The 13,496-nt window shown below is 45.6% G+C and overlaps 1 protein-coding gene across 2 annotated transcripts; it reads left to right on the top strand.

Annotated features, from left to right (window-relative positions):
* Positions 1–1,084: 1,084 nt before the first annotated feature.
* On the top strand, positions 1,085–13,461 carry LOC133496260 (serine/threonine-protein kinase D3-like). 2 transcript variants are annotated; one of them, XM_061811609.1, is made up of 18 exons: positions 1,085–1,478; positions 4,743–4,881; positions 4,987–5,118; positions 5,854–6,020; positions 7,100–7,292; positions 7,357–7,434; positions 7,526–7,733; positions 8,156–8,279; positions 8,366–8,443; positions 9,383–9,623; positions 10,997–11,049; positions 11,130–11,202; positions 11,290–11,396; positions 11,983–12,144; positions 12,522–12,620; positions 12,698–12,965; positions 13,110–13,195; positions 13,282–13,461. In XM_061811609.1, exons 1-18 carry the CDS (start codon positions 1,230–1,232, stop codon positions 13,456–13,458), a joined length of 2,634 nt encoding a protein of 877 aa, XP_061667593.1. In that variant the 5' UTR covers positions 1,085–1,229; the 3' UTR covers positions 13,459–13,461. The 2 variants fall into 2 exon arrangements, with proteins under 2 accessions (XP_061667593.1, XP_061667592.1); XM_061811608.1 differs by having other exon boundaries at positions 4,743–4,920.
* The last annotated feature ends 35 nt before the right edge of the window (positions 13,462–13,496 follow it).

The following is a 13,496-nucleotide window of genomic DNA, read 5'->3' as shown; positions in this document are numbered from 1 at the left end:
GTCAAAGATCGCCAAGCTTTATAATACAGACGACTCACTCCCACTGGTTGTTGCTCGTGGGAACATTGAATCGTTTTTGAACGAAAAGGTGTCTATAAAGGACTCCTCTAAATTAATCCCAAAATTAATTAAACACTTTCGGCTGAAGACAAAAAACGATGCCTTCTTGTATGTGTTATGATGCGACCCGGATGCTGGTCCTCGTAAAGCGCACCAGAGTGGGACGTGAACTTTGTTCACTTCCTCTGATTTGCGCGCGCACGAAGACGCGCACGCTCCCGCACAGAGAGAGAAATGGAAAGTGTTTGGGTTCGAGCTCAGAGCGGAGTACACTTCTATAGAAACTCAAGTGCACGTGTCAGGGGCCCACATGTCATCCAGGCAAGTGGATCATTCTTCTTTTTCTCTTTTTGTCGGGCCGATGTTAGGTACTCATGTTTTCAAAATTATTCATAAACGTTCGTTATACTCCAAAACGAAACTTAACACGTATGAACGCCTTTAAACATGATTTATTTGTGTAGAAATAATATTATTATTGCCTGTGTGGCGTTCTAGGACCATCGGGAGAGGTTTTTTTTTGGGGGGGGGGCGTTGGGGGCTTCACCTGTTACTCCACTTTCAATGGAAAAAGGTCGAAGCATTTACACATACATAGCTGCAAAAATGTGTGCGCTAAATCCAAAATGCTAGACTTTCACTGGTGTGTAGTTAATTTTGAGTTAAATCTTTTTTAAAATGATCATATTTGTGTGTTCTCACTGACAAAAACAAACAAACAAAAACCGTTGGCTCACATTTTGGAGGATGCAATAGAAAATATTGATTTTGAAAAGAAGCTAGCAACTGTTAGCTATTAGCTACTATTACTATTGACTACTACTGATGTTCTGATTAATAATTAGTCATTTTAAATCGCAAGAACTGTTGCCTTCAACTTCAATTTGAAGTTGGACTGGACTTTAGTGCTGGTGTGGCCACTTTAGAGCGCCTCGTTGTCACTGTGTGGTAAACCCCTGCAATGATTTTGTTTTTTTTCAGTGGACAGTCGCCTTTTTGCTTATGTGACGTGTCTGTGCAGATGCTGACAATTCAGACCCAAAACTGTGAACGGCGTGGAAATTTTGTGATGTGGTGAGAGGAAGTGATGTTTTCATCCTGAGAAATGTGAAGTGAGAGAGGACAACCTAGGAGGACAAACAGGACACGTCGCGGAGAATCATCTGTCCATGTCGTCCGAAAGCATCTCGCCGCCACCTTCGTCCCCTCAGCTGGCGTCTCCCCCGACTCCCTCGCCGCCGCCCGCCCCGCCCGACGCCCTTCGCGGGCAGTCGATCGACGCCCCGCCCGGCGGCTCCGTCCACGCCGTCTCCTTCCTGCTCCAGATCGGACTCACCCGGGAGCCGCTGACCCTGCACGCCCCCGACCTCTCGTTGTCGGCCGTCATCGAGCTCATCTGCGCCGTCGTCGATCACAAGGTAAAAACAAACCAAAAAAGAGCCCAGGAAGTCAAAAACTTGTTTTCATCGTGATAAATCTTGATCACGAGCAACTTCTCATTTCTGTCGTGGACTCAACAACACACGCATTCGTTTGTTTGCTCAACTAGGTGGCGCTGTATTCGCAATGCGCCGGGGCGGGGTACACCCTGAACTGGTTTCCAGCCAATCGCAGGGCACACAGAGAAAAACAACCAATCACACAGGGCAATTTAGAGTCTCCAATGATTTTGGGATGAGGGAGGAAACCGGCACCCCCACAATGCTTTGAGATGGACGTGAATATTTGACAGCAATACCAAAAGTGAACTTATATCAACTACTTCTCATTTGAAAGAATGAACCACAACTTTCTCGTTCTGCTTCCTGTTCTGTATGTCTCTGTGTGTGTGTGTGTGTGTGTGTGTGTGTGTGTGTGTGTGTGTGTGGTGTGTGTGTGTGTGTGTGTGTGTGTGTGTGTGTGTGTGAGCATTCAAATGTGTGTAGATGTGAGAGTGACACAGCGGCACACGTAAAAAAGAATCCCTCTGTTGCCGTAGCGATGTGAGGACACTCCACTGGCTTACTTCTCGTGTACACTGGTTGCCAGGGCAACCGAAACCAAGTGCCGCTCAGCTGCCCAGATATGCGTTGCACGACATTTGAGATTTTATAAAACATTTACCAGACAGGGGCGGCATGGTGGAGTAGCTGGTAAAGCGTTGGCCTCACAGTTCTGAGGACCTGGGTTCGATCCCGGCCCCATCTGTGTGGAGTTTGCATGGGTTCTTCCAGGCTATCCTGTTTCCTCCCAAATCCCAAAAACATGCAACATTAATTGGACACTCTAAATTGCCCCTAGGTGTGATTGTGAGTGCGGCCTCCTGCCCGTTGACAGCTGGGATAGGCTCCAGCACTCCCCGCGACCCTTGTGAGAATAAGCGGCAAAGAAAATGGATGGATGGATTTACCAGACATTTCATCCTCACATTGGATGTTTCCCCACACGGCTGCTTCACTTTTCCCAAGCTTAAGACGAAATCCTCAAAATCCTCAGTTGACCTTTGAACTTGAACGTCGTACACGCAGCTCCCGTCTGAAAGGAAGATTTACGGCTAGCGCGTGTCCTCCGCCGCCCCCTTTAGGGGAGAAATATAGCTGCTCCTTTTTCAGCAGAACATTTTTGGTCCGATCACAAACACAAGAAAAAAGTTTGTTTCCACCTCACTCATCTAAGAAAAAAAAGAAAAAAAAAAGACTGGATAGCGCATACACATCGAGCGATATGTCGATTGGTTGAAGCCAGTTGGCTGCCATCTTGGTACTCCCAAAACGTGTGGACATGGTTGACAGGTTGGATTATGGCGAAGGGTTTTATTCAAAGTTTGGTATGTAGAATTCAAACTGATCGTGTGCGCTTGACATTTTTTCAGTTCTCGTAACATGAAGGATTTTTAATTCGACTTGGTAAGTCAAAAAAGGCGAAGTGCAACGGAAAGACATATAAACACCATGACTACCAAGAAACCTTGCATATTACCTCGGGCCCGATTTCCATGATGTTACCTTTTCCCAAAATACGCTGTGAAGTACTGTCATCATAACATAGCAAAAAACTAAGCATTTTATGTAAAAAAAAAAAAAAATTAAATTTTAAGTCAATCAGTTAGACTTCCAATGGGAAAATAAATGCTAAGCGCATTCTTCATTAGTTGTCTCTGCAACGTCCTATTTCAGAAAATCTAAACTTGTTTCCTCTCATTTGAAAATCAAATTCAATTTACAGAGTTGTGTATTATGAAAATCATCCAAAATTTCACAGAAAATGTCTTTTCTTGGTTATCCACTGATGTAGTTTGGGAAAATATTTACATCGCTTTTTCGCGAAAAACCTTCGGCCTATAAAGGTGAAGCAGAGACTGGACAGCGAACAAACAAAACTTTGTTCAAGTGGATTTAGGTAATCAGAAAATAAATTTAAAATAAACCTTTATAAACAAACTTTAACAGTGTCAAAGTAAATCTTTCAAAATTACCTGTGGAATGTTTTTTCACAGCCACGAAATGGGCGATTAACGTGCACAGGTCGGCATGGTTGTTTTGGGATTATCAAGATGGCGGATGACGACTTCAGTTTTGGTGGCCAATGAGCCATCCAGTCTTTTTTATTTTTTTTTTTTTAGATCAGTGGTCAAATCTAAGAAGGAAACATTTGCGCGAAGGACCACGTTACACCTTTTCAACCGGTGATTCCCAACCTGGATGATGTTAGCCATCATCAAGGGGGCTGAAGGATTATGATCCATTTTCACTTAATTTGTCCCAAAAATGATTATTTACAAATAAAAAATACCTCCATGGTTATCTGTGTAGTGACACGTGTTAGCATGTTAGCATAGCATTAAGGGGAAAGAATCAGTCGAGTCAACTGGAAGGGGAAATTTTACTGTGTGTGAAAGTGAGTGTGTGTCAATAATTGTGAGAGAGTCTGTATGAGTACGTTGTGTGTGTGTGTGTGTGTGTGTGTGTGTGTGTGTGTGTGTATCTTTTGTTGGACAGCAAATGAGTGCATGTGTGTCCATGTAGGTGTGCGTTTGAGTTTGTGTGTAACAGTGCAAGTGTATCTGTGTGTTTGTGTGCGTATGCAACCTTTTATAGCATTAAGGGTATTTTAAAAGTCTGGTGAGGATTTCACGAGTGCAGTGTAGTTTTATGGAGCAGCATTCGTGCTGCCCCGCCCCCCCTCCCTCCGCCCAAGCCAAATGAAGCCAGGGCCTCACGCGCCATCCCCTCCCTCATTAATTCCCGACAGTCCCGAGGCAAAGCAGTTTGTGTGTTTGTTTTGCGCATGTGGCGCTGTTAATGGCAGATTAAATGCAGGCTCTGTACGCATGAAAAACGCTCGCTCGGCCATTAAGAGGTCAGACTCGGGGCAAATTAACCAGGTCCGCTTAATGGTCGACATCTTTGGAGCATTAGCTGAAGTTTATCTTTGGCGGCACGGTGGACTAGTGGTCAGCAAGTCTTTGTGGTCAGATGAGACCAAAATGGAACTTTTTGGTCATAATTCAACTAACCACGTTTGGAGGAAGACGAATGATGAGTTCCATCCCAAGAACACCGTCCCTACTGTGAAGCATGGGGGTGGTAACGTCATGTTTTGGGGGTGTATTTCTTTTCTTCACTGTAGATTATGGCAAGCCCGAAAGAAAAGGTTGGATATATTTACGGCCGTGACGATGCGTTTCTCTTCGCCCACCTCAGTTCCCACAATGCGGGTTGCTGGGAATGCGCGACAAGATCTTGCTCTTCCGCCACGACCTCAACTCGGACAACATCCTTCAGCGGGTCACCGCCGCCGAGGAGATTCACGAAGGCGACCTGGTTGAGGCGGTCCTGTCGGGTCAGCGGGCGTCCATCGCTGTTCATCTCCATTTCTTCAGTCAGTCTGAAGCACGACTGCGCGCGGAGTTCTCTCCACCTGTGACGGCGTGTTCTATGATTGCAGCTCTGGCGTCGTCTGACGACTTTCGGATCGGCCCTCACGCGCTCTACGTGCACTCGTACCGCGCGCCCGCCTTCTGCGATCACTGTGGCCAGATGCTGTGGGGGCTCGTGCGCCAGGGACTCAAATGTGACGGTAACACATCGTCTTAAACTTCAACTAGACAAGGTTTTGGTCTTGAGGACTTGGACTGAGACCTGATTTAAAAAGACAAAACTTGGCCTTGACATACGTATTCCAGACCAGGGGTAGACATGAACATTTATGCACACAGTACAGAATAATTAGAAAAGGAAAGAATAAACAATGTGAGTAACTCATTAAATGCACTTGCAGTGCTTGAGTTGGTAGAGAAAGTAAATAAGTAACTGCACTGAAAACAAATTGCTCTTTAGCATTATTTATGGATTTCAAATAAAGCCTTCTATTACGTTGTAGTCGAAACGTTGGGGGGAAAAAAAATGTGAGGCAAGGAAATCTATTTGAATGTTTAATTTCATATCTCATGAATAGACAGGAGCTTGTACAAATGAGTGAGCACTCTTCAACGTTATTGTGGTGTCCCCCAGGGGTCATTGCGAGAACCTTTGTTGTTTTTCTTGGATGTGAATGATTTCTGAAATGTTTCAGGGAAACTTAAAATGGTTCTTTTCGCAGAAGGAACTGTAGTGGTCGAAACGGAAATGGGGAAATGAAAAATAAAAATATCAATGTAGACATAAGAGTTCAAATAAAGTTAGTAAAGAAATAGAACACGTGAATAAAGACAATTTCCTTGGAGTCACTCTCGACCATAAGCTGACCCAAAAAACTTCACGTGCACTGTGTTAAAGTAGATTTAGAAGTGTGTGTGTGATCTTCTGTCTGCAGGTTGTGGTTTAAACTTCCACAAGCGTTGTGCGTTGAAGGTTCCAAACAACTGCAGCGGATTCAGGAAGAGACGAGTCTCCAACGTCTCCCTGAGCGGCGGACCCGCTTCCCTGGCGCGCCCGCCTTCTTTAGACTTCCTCAAAAGTAACTGCAGCCAGCAGGATGAGGTACTTGTGCTCCACATCCTCATCCACTACAACCAAAAGTTTACCGAAATTTTAGAGCATGAATTGGAGTTGATATGTTTCCATGCAAACAATAGTCCGTGCACTAGCTAGCCACATAACGTTATATTAAAAGTATGTAAACATGGCCTCAAGATCTCCTTGAAGAATGGACAGATCAATACGTCTGGTCCGGAGCACCCCGGATGACACCACACATTTTTGTTTATTTTTATCTTTCAATACATGACTTCAATCGTTCTTATCGTGGTAGCTGCGATCCCGGTTGCACCAAGTGACAATCGACACTTTTCCGCTCCCGCCTCCCCAGGCAGTGTTTGATTTGATGTCGTACAATGATCATGAAAGACATTTAAAAACATTTAAAGGCGGACGAAAGAGGTTTTTGAGGGTCAGAATTCTCGCTGATAGACAGGTGTTCAAATATTTATTTGCAGCTGTATCACACAAATAAATCATTAAAAAAATCACACATTGTGATTTCTGGATTGTTCTTTTTAGATTATCTCTCACAGTGGACATGCACAGAAAATTTCAGACCCCTCCATGATTTCTAAGTGGGAGACCTTGCAATACAGCAGGGTGTTCAAATACTTATTTTCTTCACTGTAAGTGTGACATCTGACTTTAAATGACATTTTATACTTCGTGTTCATTGGATCTATAGTGCGATATGTTACAAATATTGTACCCTGTTTGAGTGAACATACACTCACACGCTAGCCAATCTGGATTGTGCAACTATCTCACAGACACACGCTGACAGCGCCTCGGGGCAAGGCACTGGATTTTCCATCCTGTTTCACACAGCCAACGAACCACGCGCAGCTCATTGCATCATTACAGGCTCGCTCTGCTCATTTGGGATTTATTGTAGATTGTGACCAGGTCCAAAGGGACCATTGAACAAATGACATCCCTGTGGTTTTGTGTGACATAAGAAGGTGGATTATTAAAGTGGGGGGTTCACATCTTCCATGGCGCCTGAGGTCAACTGGTGGAAAAGAAAGTTAAACTTTGATGAAAGCGATGCTCTATTGTTTTTGTGTCTGTGCGAGCAGCAGCGTTCCCCGCCGGGCGGCGGGAAGCGGGAATCCCTGCTGAGCTGCCGTCCCGCCTGGATGGAGAGGACGGTCCCGGGCCGGGTCAAGCTGCCCCACACGTTCTCCGTGCACACGTACACGCGACCCACCGTGTGTCAGCACTGCAAGCGTCTGCTCAAGGGTCTCTTCAGACAAGGCCTGCAGTGCAAAGGTCGGCAAGGGGGTACGTTTTAGTCACGCTTCTGGAACCATCTGACGATTATGGATCTCTTCAGATTGTAAATTCAACTGCCACAAGAGATGCGTAGCCAAAGTTCCTCGAAACTGCATGGGGGAGCTCCACTTTAATGGCGGTGAGGACATTACGAGCTTTAAATTTATTAGTAATAGTAATTAGTAATTGTTTTTTTTTTATGTTACATGTGTGTTGTACCTTTTTAAAAGGAACATCCAGTCCCACCCTGGACGCCGAGTCCACAATGGAGGTGGACAACAGTGACGCTCGCGTAAACGGACGACAGGGCGCCGACGAGCAGGACCGAGCGGCCATGTTGGAAGCCGGCGACATCTTCAATGACGGATCCTGCAAAGATGCCGAGAAGGACGAGGACAAAGACGACGAGAAGGAGGATGACGCAGAGCGAGCCATCAGGTGATTAAAAAAAAAAATAATAATACAACTATGTAAATGACACATTCAAACGTTTTGTTTTTTAAATCTCTGCTCTATCTGCTGGATGTGATCTATACACTTGACTAACTTTATCAAGCACTTCAAAAACAGCCACAGCTGAAACAAAGTGCAATATGTAAATTCAAATCAAACATTACAAAAAACAATGGAACATGATATTTTGAAACAATTAAAACAATTACCCCAATTTCTGGACTATAAGCCTCACTCGGTGCATTTTTAAAGGAAAAGCATTTTGTACATGTACTGTTAAAGGCCAAATTGTGAAAATGGATGGAGGCCAGAACAAGAGTTCTGGGTTCCCTCTTGTGTGTTCCAGTTGAGAGGTGAGCAGCATGTCACTCGAATAATGTACGGTACTTGTGTGTGCATTCGTGTAGCCCGTCCACCAGCAGCAACATCCCTCTGATGCGAGTGGTTCAGTCCATTAAGAACGCAAAACGGAGAAGCTCCACTGTGGTCAAAGAAGGCTGGATGGTCCACTACAGTAGTCACGACAACATGGTCGGTATGCACACGCAGAGGAGCACAGTATAAGTACATGATCGTGCATACACTTGTACCAATCTGACCGTGACATGTCCGTGCAGAGGAAGAGACACTTCTGGCGTCTGGACTGCAAAAATTTGACCCTCTTCCAGAACCACAGTGGAGCCAAGTTCTACAAGGTACACTCACTAGGTTTATACCTCAAGTGGACCTCTGCGGCCTAACCCCAACCCACCTTTATCGTAGGTTAGAGTCATACTACACTAAAAATTTAGTCCTCAACCAGACTTAGATATAGACTTGTATTAGCGCTGCTGTAGATTTGGTTCCAAGTAGTTTTACCACACCCCCCCCGTACGATTAGCTTCCAAGTTGTTACGCACCACCCATTAGTGTATCGCTGAACTAGACTAGTCCTAGTTAAGACTCAGAGAAGACTGCAGATAGATTTAGACCTGAATAATTTCAAGGTAAGGCTCAGTCTTGATACAGACTAAAATTTATGTTGACTAGACCTAAAATAGACCCACATTGTACTCTGGTTTGAAAGTACAGCTGGAGTAGTTTTAGGCTAGATTGACATGAGGTGAAATTTTGTCCTCATCCATCCATCAATCCATCCATTTTATTAGCCGCTTATCCTCACAAGGGTCGCGGGAGTGCTGGAGCCTACCCCAGCTGTTGACTGACTGGAGACGGGTTACACCCTGACCTGGTTGCCAGCCAATCGCAGGGCACATAGAGATCAGACTTAGTCTTAGACTAAATTTAGACTAGATTTGGACGACATGATATTTTGACAAGACTGGATTTATCTGCCACTTAATCCTAGACTAGAACTTGACTGGACAAGATTTAGTTAAGTCTAAATCCTAGACTTGGTTTTGTCTCAATTTAGACTTGAGGACACTTGGGACTAAATTTACACCAGACTAGATTTAGACTAGTTTGGGTTTAGATAATATTTTTCCCTAGACTAGACATAGATTAGACTAGATTGAGGTGAAATGTTGTCACAGGCTAGATTTAAACTAGACGACACTTAGACTAGGTTTAGATTTAACCATACGAATGTCTGTACTTCAACGTAACATGAAGGTTCCAATGTGCTTCCTCAGGAGCTGTCGTTGTCGGAGATCCTGCGGGTAGAAGCGTCACGGGAAGTCGTCGGTCCGACAGCGGGCAGCAACGCTCCGTGCTTCCGCTTGGTCCTGACGTCCGGCGCCGTCTACTACGTGGGCGAGGACGATGGCGGCGCGGCTCAGGAAACGGGCCGCAGCTGGGAGAAGGCCATCTGCCGGGCCATGATGCCCATCACGCCCAAGTCCAGCCTGGCCACCGGACAGGGATGGGAACACAGTGAGTCATAAATCACCAAAACTTCCTTGTACACCAAGGCTGGCAAGACAGAACGTTGTGTCTGGTACACGTTACATTATAAATTGATTAGCTAAAACCATAAATATACCACAAACATTGATCCCAAAACACTGCACAAATGATTTTACAGATGATTTCATTTTAGCAGAGCCAAAAGACTACCTGGAACTTTTGCTAACAGCTAAACGTAGCTCCTTCCCAACATCCAAAGATCTCCAACAGTTGATGTGTATCATTCAACTCCTCACAGCTCATCAGTACAGCAGTAAATTTAGTCGTTCTTTGCAGAGGATGAAGAATATATGATTGTGAGTGCTGGTATATTGTCTGCCAACATGTGTGGCTGCACAATTTGTGTTAAATCTGTTGCTTAAAAGATTATAGCAACTCAACATAGATGCTTTTCACCATTAGCATTAAGCTAGCTAAGTTCACTGCCACCACAGAGTATTTCAAGTCTATACTCGTATGTCAAAGCAGAATCAATTGGCCAAACAAAGGCTTGCATCTTTAGAAAGCCATAAGTCAAAGCACCACTGTACTTCCTTGACACCAACTGATACTTTTACTATTTTTACACACTTAAATTCCCCATTTATACACCTTAGACTGACCAAAACATTGCGCACACACACAGTTGGCAAAGTATGGGCATCGGAGCCTTTTGTGCATCTATTTAATCCGCAAATATTATTCCACATGAGCGGTCATTCACGCCGTACTCATCCCTGTTGCCGCTGCTGATTGAAATTGGAAATAGCAGCAGACGTATGTTGCGCTGGTGATGCAACGGGAAGCGGAATCCCGTCCGCGCTAGCTAGGAACTCGGTCTGTGATTCTTAATGTTGGTCAGGAAATGACAACGGTCGGTTTTACCCTAAAATGATGGTGATTGAGGGGATTTCAGGGGATTTTCTGCCTCAACTGGCTCGCTTTTGGAGTGGGATTAGCATTAAGCTTTAACTCGGTCCTTTTTACCTGGTTAGCTTCCCGCACACCCCCACCCCCACCCCCTCTTGCAATCATATTACACTCCATTACGCTAATGCACGTTATGCAACACACTTGCTTTTTTTAATGGCAGAGCCGCCCCATACGACGGGAAGCTCTAAACTCTATCCAGGAACGGGAAGTGCGCCTCACAAGCGAATGAGCAAAAGTTGTGTCACAAGGTGTTGACCCGAATGTAAGCGAGGGTGGCACAGCGGATCCTTCCAGAATCAATAGCGGCGCTGTAGTGGAAATTCACTGGCGGGCGTGTATTGTGATGCCTTTATTTAGGGAAACATGATGAGGAAGCTTTAACTTTGCTGAAAATAAATATTTAACCTAACATTGCGATGTGTCCGCAGAAGAGCTGACCATCAGCATATCGGTTTGTAACTCGCACATCCAAGAGAACGTGGTGAGTCTTCCCATTTTCGCACCCTGAAAATAATCGTCATCTTCATCTTAACTTTGACGATCTTCCTCTTCCTCCTCCAGGATATTAGCTCCGTCTATCAAATCTTTTCTGAGGACGTTCTCGGCTCAGGACAGTTTGGCATCGTGTATGGAGGTCAGCCATCCTCGTCATCTAAAAGTCTTTGGTTTGAATTTTTGGGACAGTGTTTATGAAACTTTTATGTGCAACTGTCACAATCAGGCCAACACAGGAAGAGCGGTCGAAATGTGGCCATCAAGATCATCGACAAGATGAGATTCCCCACCAAGCAGGAGAGCCAGCTGCGGAACGAGGTGGCCATCTTGCAGGTACCACAGATATCAAATATAAAACAGAGCCCGCCTCAATGCGGAATCGCACGTCAACACCGCTGCCGCATTCAACGGGGCAACTTAAGATCATCACCATCAAAGTCAATTGAATGCAAAGATTAGATTCCCGTCATTTAAAAAAAAAAAAATCATCACAGTGACCCTGCAGCATCTAGTTTTTACAGACAAAATATTAACATATATTTCTATATCTGTGTGTGTGTGTGTGTATCTATCTATCTATGTAAACCGTTGGCCTCACATTTTTGAGGAACCGGGTTCGATCCCGGCCCCACCTGTTTTTCCCGTGCCTGCGTGGGTTTTCATGTGTCTACATCTGCCAATATATGTGACAATGTTACTATGACAAGAAATGTAAACGTGTTTAATCATCGCAATAAACATGACATCTATTTTCTCTTTTCCCCACATCTATATTACAATTGAATTAATGACATTAACTTCATAAGCTTCATTTTGTTGTGTTCTGTAATTCATGGCATTGACATTGAATTTGCACAGCATTTTGTATCTCTTTAGGATCACCTTCCTCTTGAATCTTTACCTCTCTGTCTCTGTCCAGAACCTGAAGCACCCCGGCATCGTAAACCTGGACTGTATGTTCGAGACCCCCGAGCAGGTGTTTGTGGTCATGGAGAAGCTCCACGGTGACATGTTAGAGATGATCTTGTCCAGCGAAAAGAGTCGCCTGCCGGAGCGTCTCACCAAGTTCTTGGTGACGCAGGTGAGCGCCGCAAATGGTTGTTCCATCCCGCCGATATTGTTCTCCACCATGGTTCATCGTTTACAAGAGTTATGTGAAATGTGGAGTTTTGGATGATAATCCCCAAGACCCGCCTCTTTTCACACAATAGCCAATCTTAGTAGGGGAGGGCAATATGGCCTTGGAAACGTTGCCTGGGTATCTCTTGAAAGGTTACAAAAGACACATGCTTGCATCGTCCTCTCCCTGGAAAATGCAAATATTTATTTGTTTGCCTTCTGCTTGGCTCGTCAAATTGTAAATAGGACTGTACTGTCAGTGCCTCACCAACTTTGAACCTCAGAGGTCGTCGCTGAAGCCAAACCACTGTCGATGTTGTCGTTGTTCCCGCTGCGCAGATCCTGGTGGCCCTCAGGCATCTTCACTTCAAAAACATCGTCCACTGCGACCTGAAGCCCGAAAACGTCCTGCTGGCGTCGGCTGACCCTTTGCCTCAGGTACAAAGGCGACAACAATGGGGAGAGACCACGAGCTAAGCAACATGAACTGTTATTTCCTTCCTTTTCCTCCTCAGGTGAAGCTGTGCGACTTTGGCTTCGCCCGCATCATCGGCGAGAAGTCCTTCCGCCGCTCCGTGGTGGGCACGCCGGCCTACCTGGCGCCGGAGGTACTTCGCAGCAAAGGCTACAACCGCTCGCTGGACATGTGGTCGGTTGGCGTCATCGTCTACGTCAGCCTGAGCGGGACCTTCCCGTTCAACGAGGACGAGGACATCAACGACCAGATCCAGAACGCCGCCTTCATGTACCCGGCCAGTCCTTGGAAGGAGATCTCTGAGGATGGTGGGAGACCCGGAATCTTCTCTCTCTCGCTCAAATGTCGACCAGTCTATTTCTAATATCAAGTGTAGTCCTGGAGCACAAAGGTTTCCTCAGCCGTGGTCCCGTCGCTTCTGTAATCCGGTGTCACCCATCTTGTCTCCATAGCGATAGACCTGATCAACAACCTGCTGCAGGTGAAGATGAGGAAGCGCTACAGCGTGGACAAATCTCTCAGTCACCCGTGGCTGCAGGTAAAGGACAACGACAATTTTACAAAAATAAAACGGGAAAATCCACATTTGGGGTTTAGGGGCTAAGTGGGTTTGGTTTCCTGCAGGACTTCGACACGTGGATGGACCTTCGGGAGCTGGAGACGCGACACGGCGATCGTTACATCACGCATCAGAGTGACGACGCGCGCTGGGAGGATTTCGCTGAGCAAAGAGGACTGCAGGGCACGCTTTGCGCCTCGGCCTCGTCACCCCAGCCGGACCGTGTGGATCGGGACTCGTAGTGGGGGACTTCTCGGACGTTTGGAGGTCAGGGAGATAT

The sequence above is a fragment of the Syngnathoides biaculeatus genome, chromosome 23, assembly GCF_019802595.1.
Source record: "Syngnathoides biaculeatus isolate LvHL_M chromosome 23, ASM1980259v1, whole genome shotgun sequence".
NCBI lineage: Eukaryota > Metazoa > Chordata > Actinopteri > Syngnathiformes > Syngnathidae > Syngnathoides > Syngnathoides biaculeatus.
This window is presented reverse-complemented; position numbering and strand designations above follow the sequence as displayed.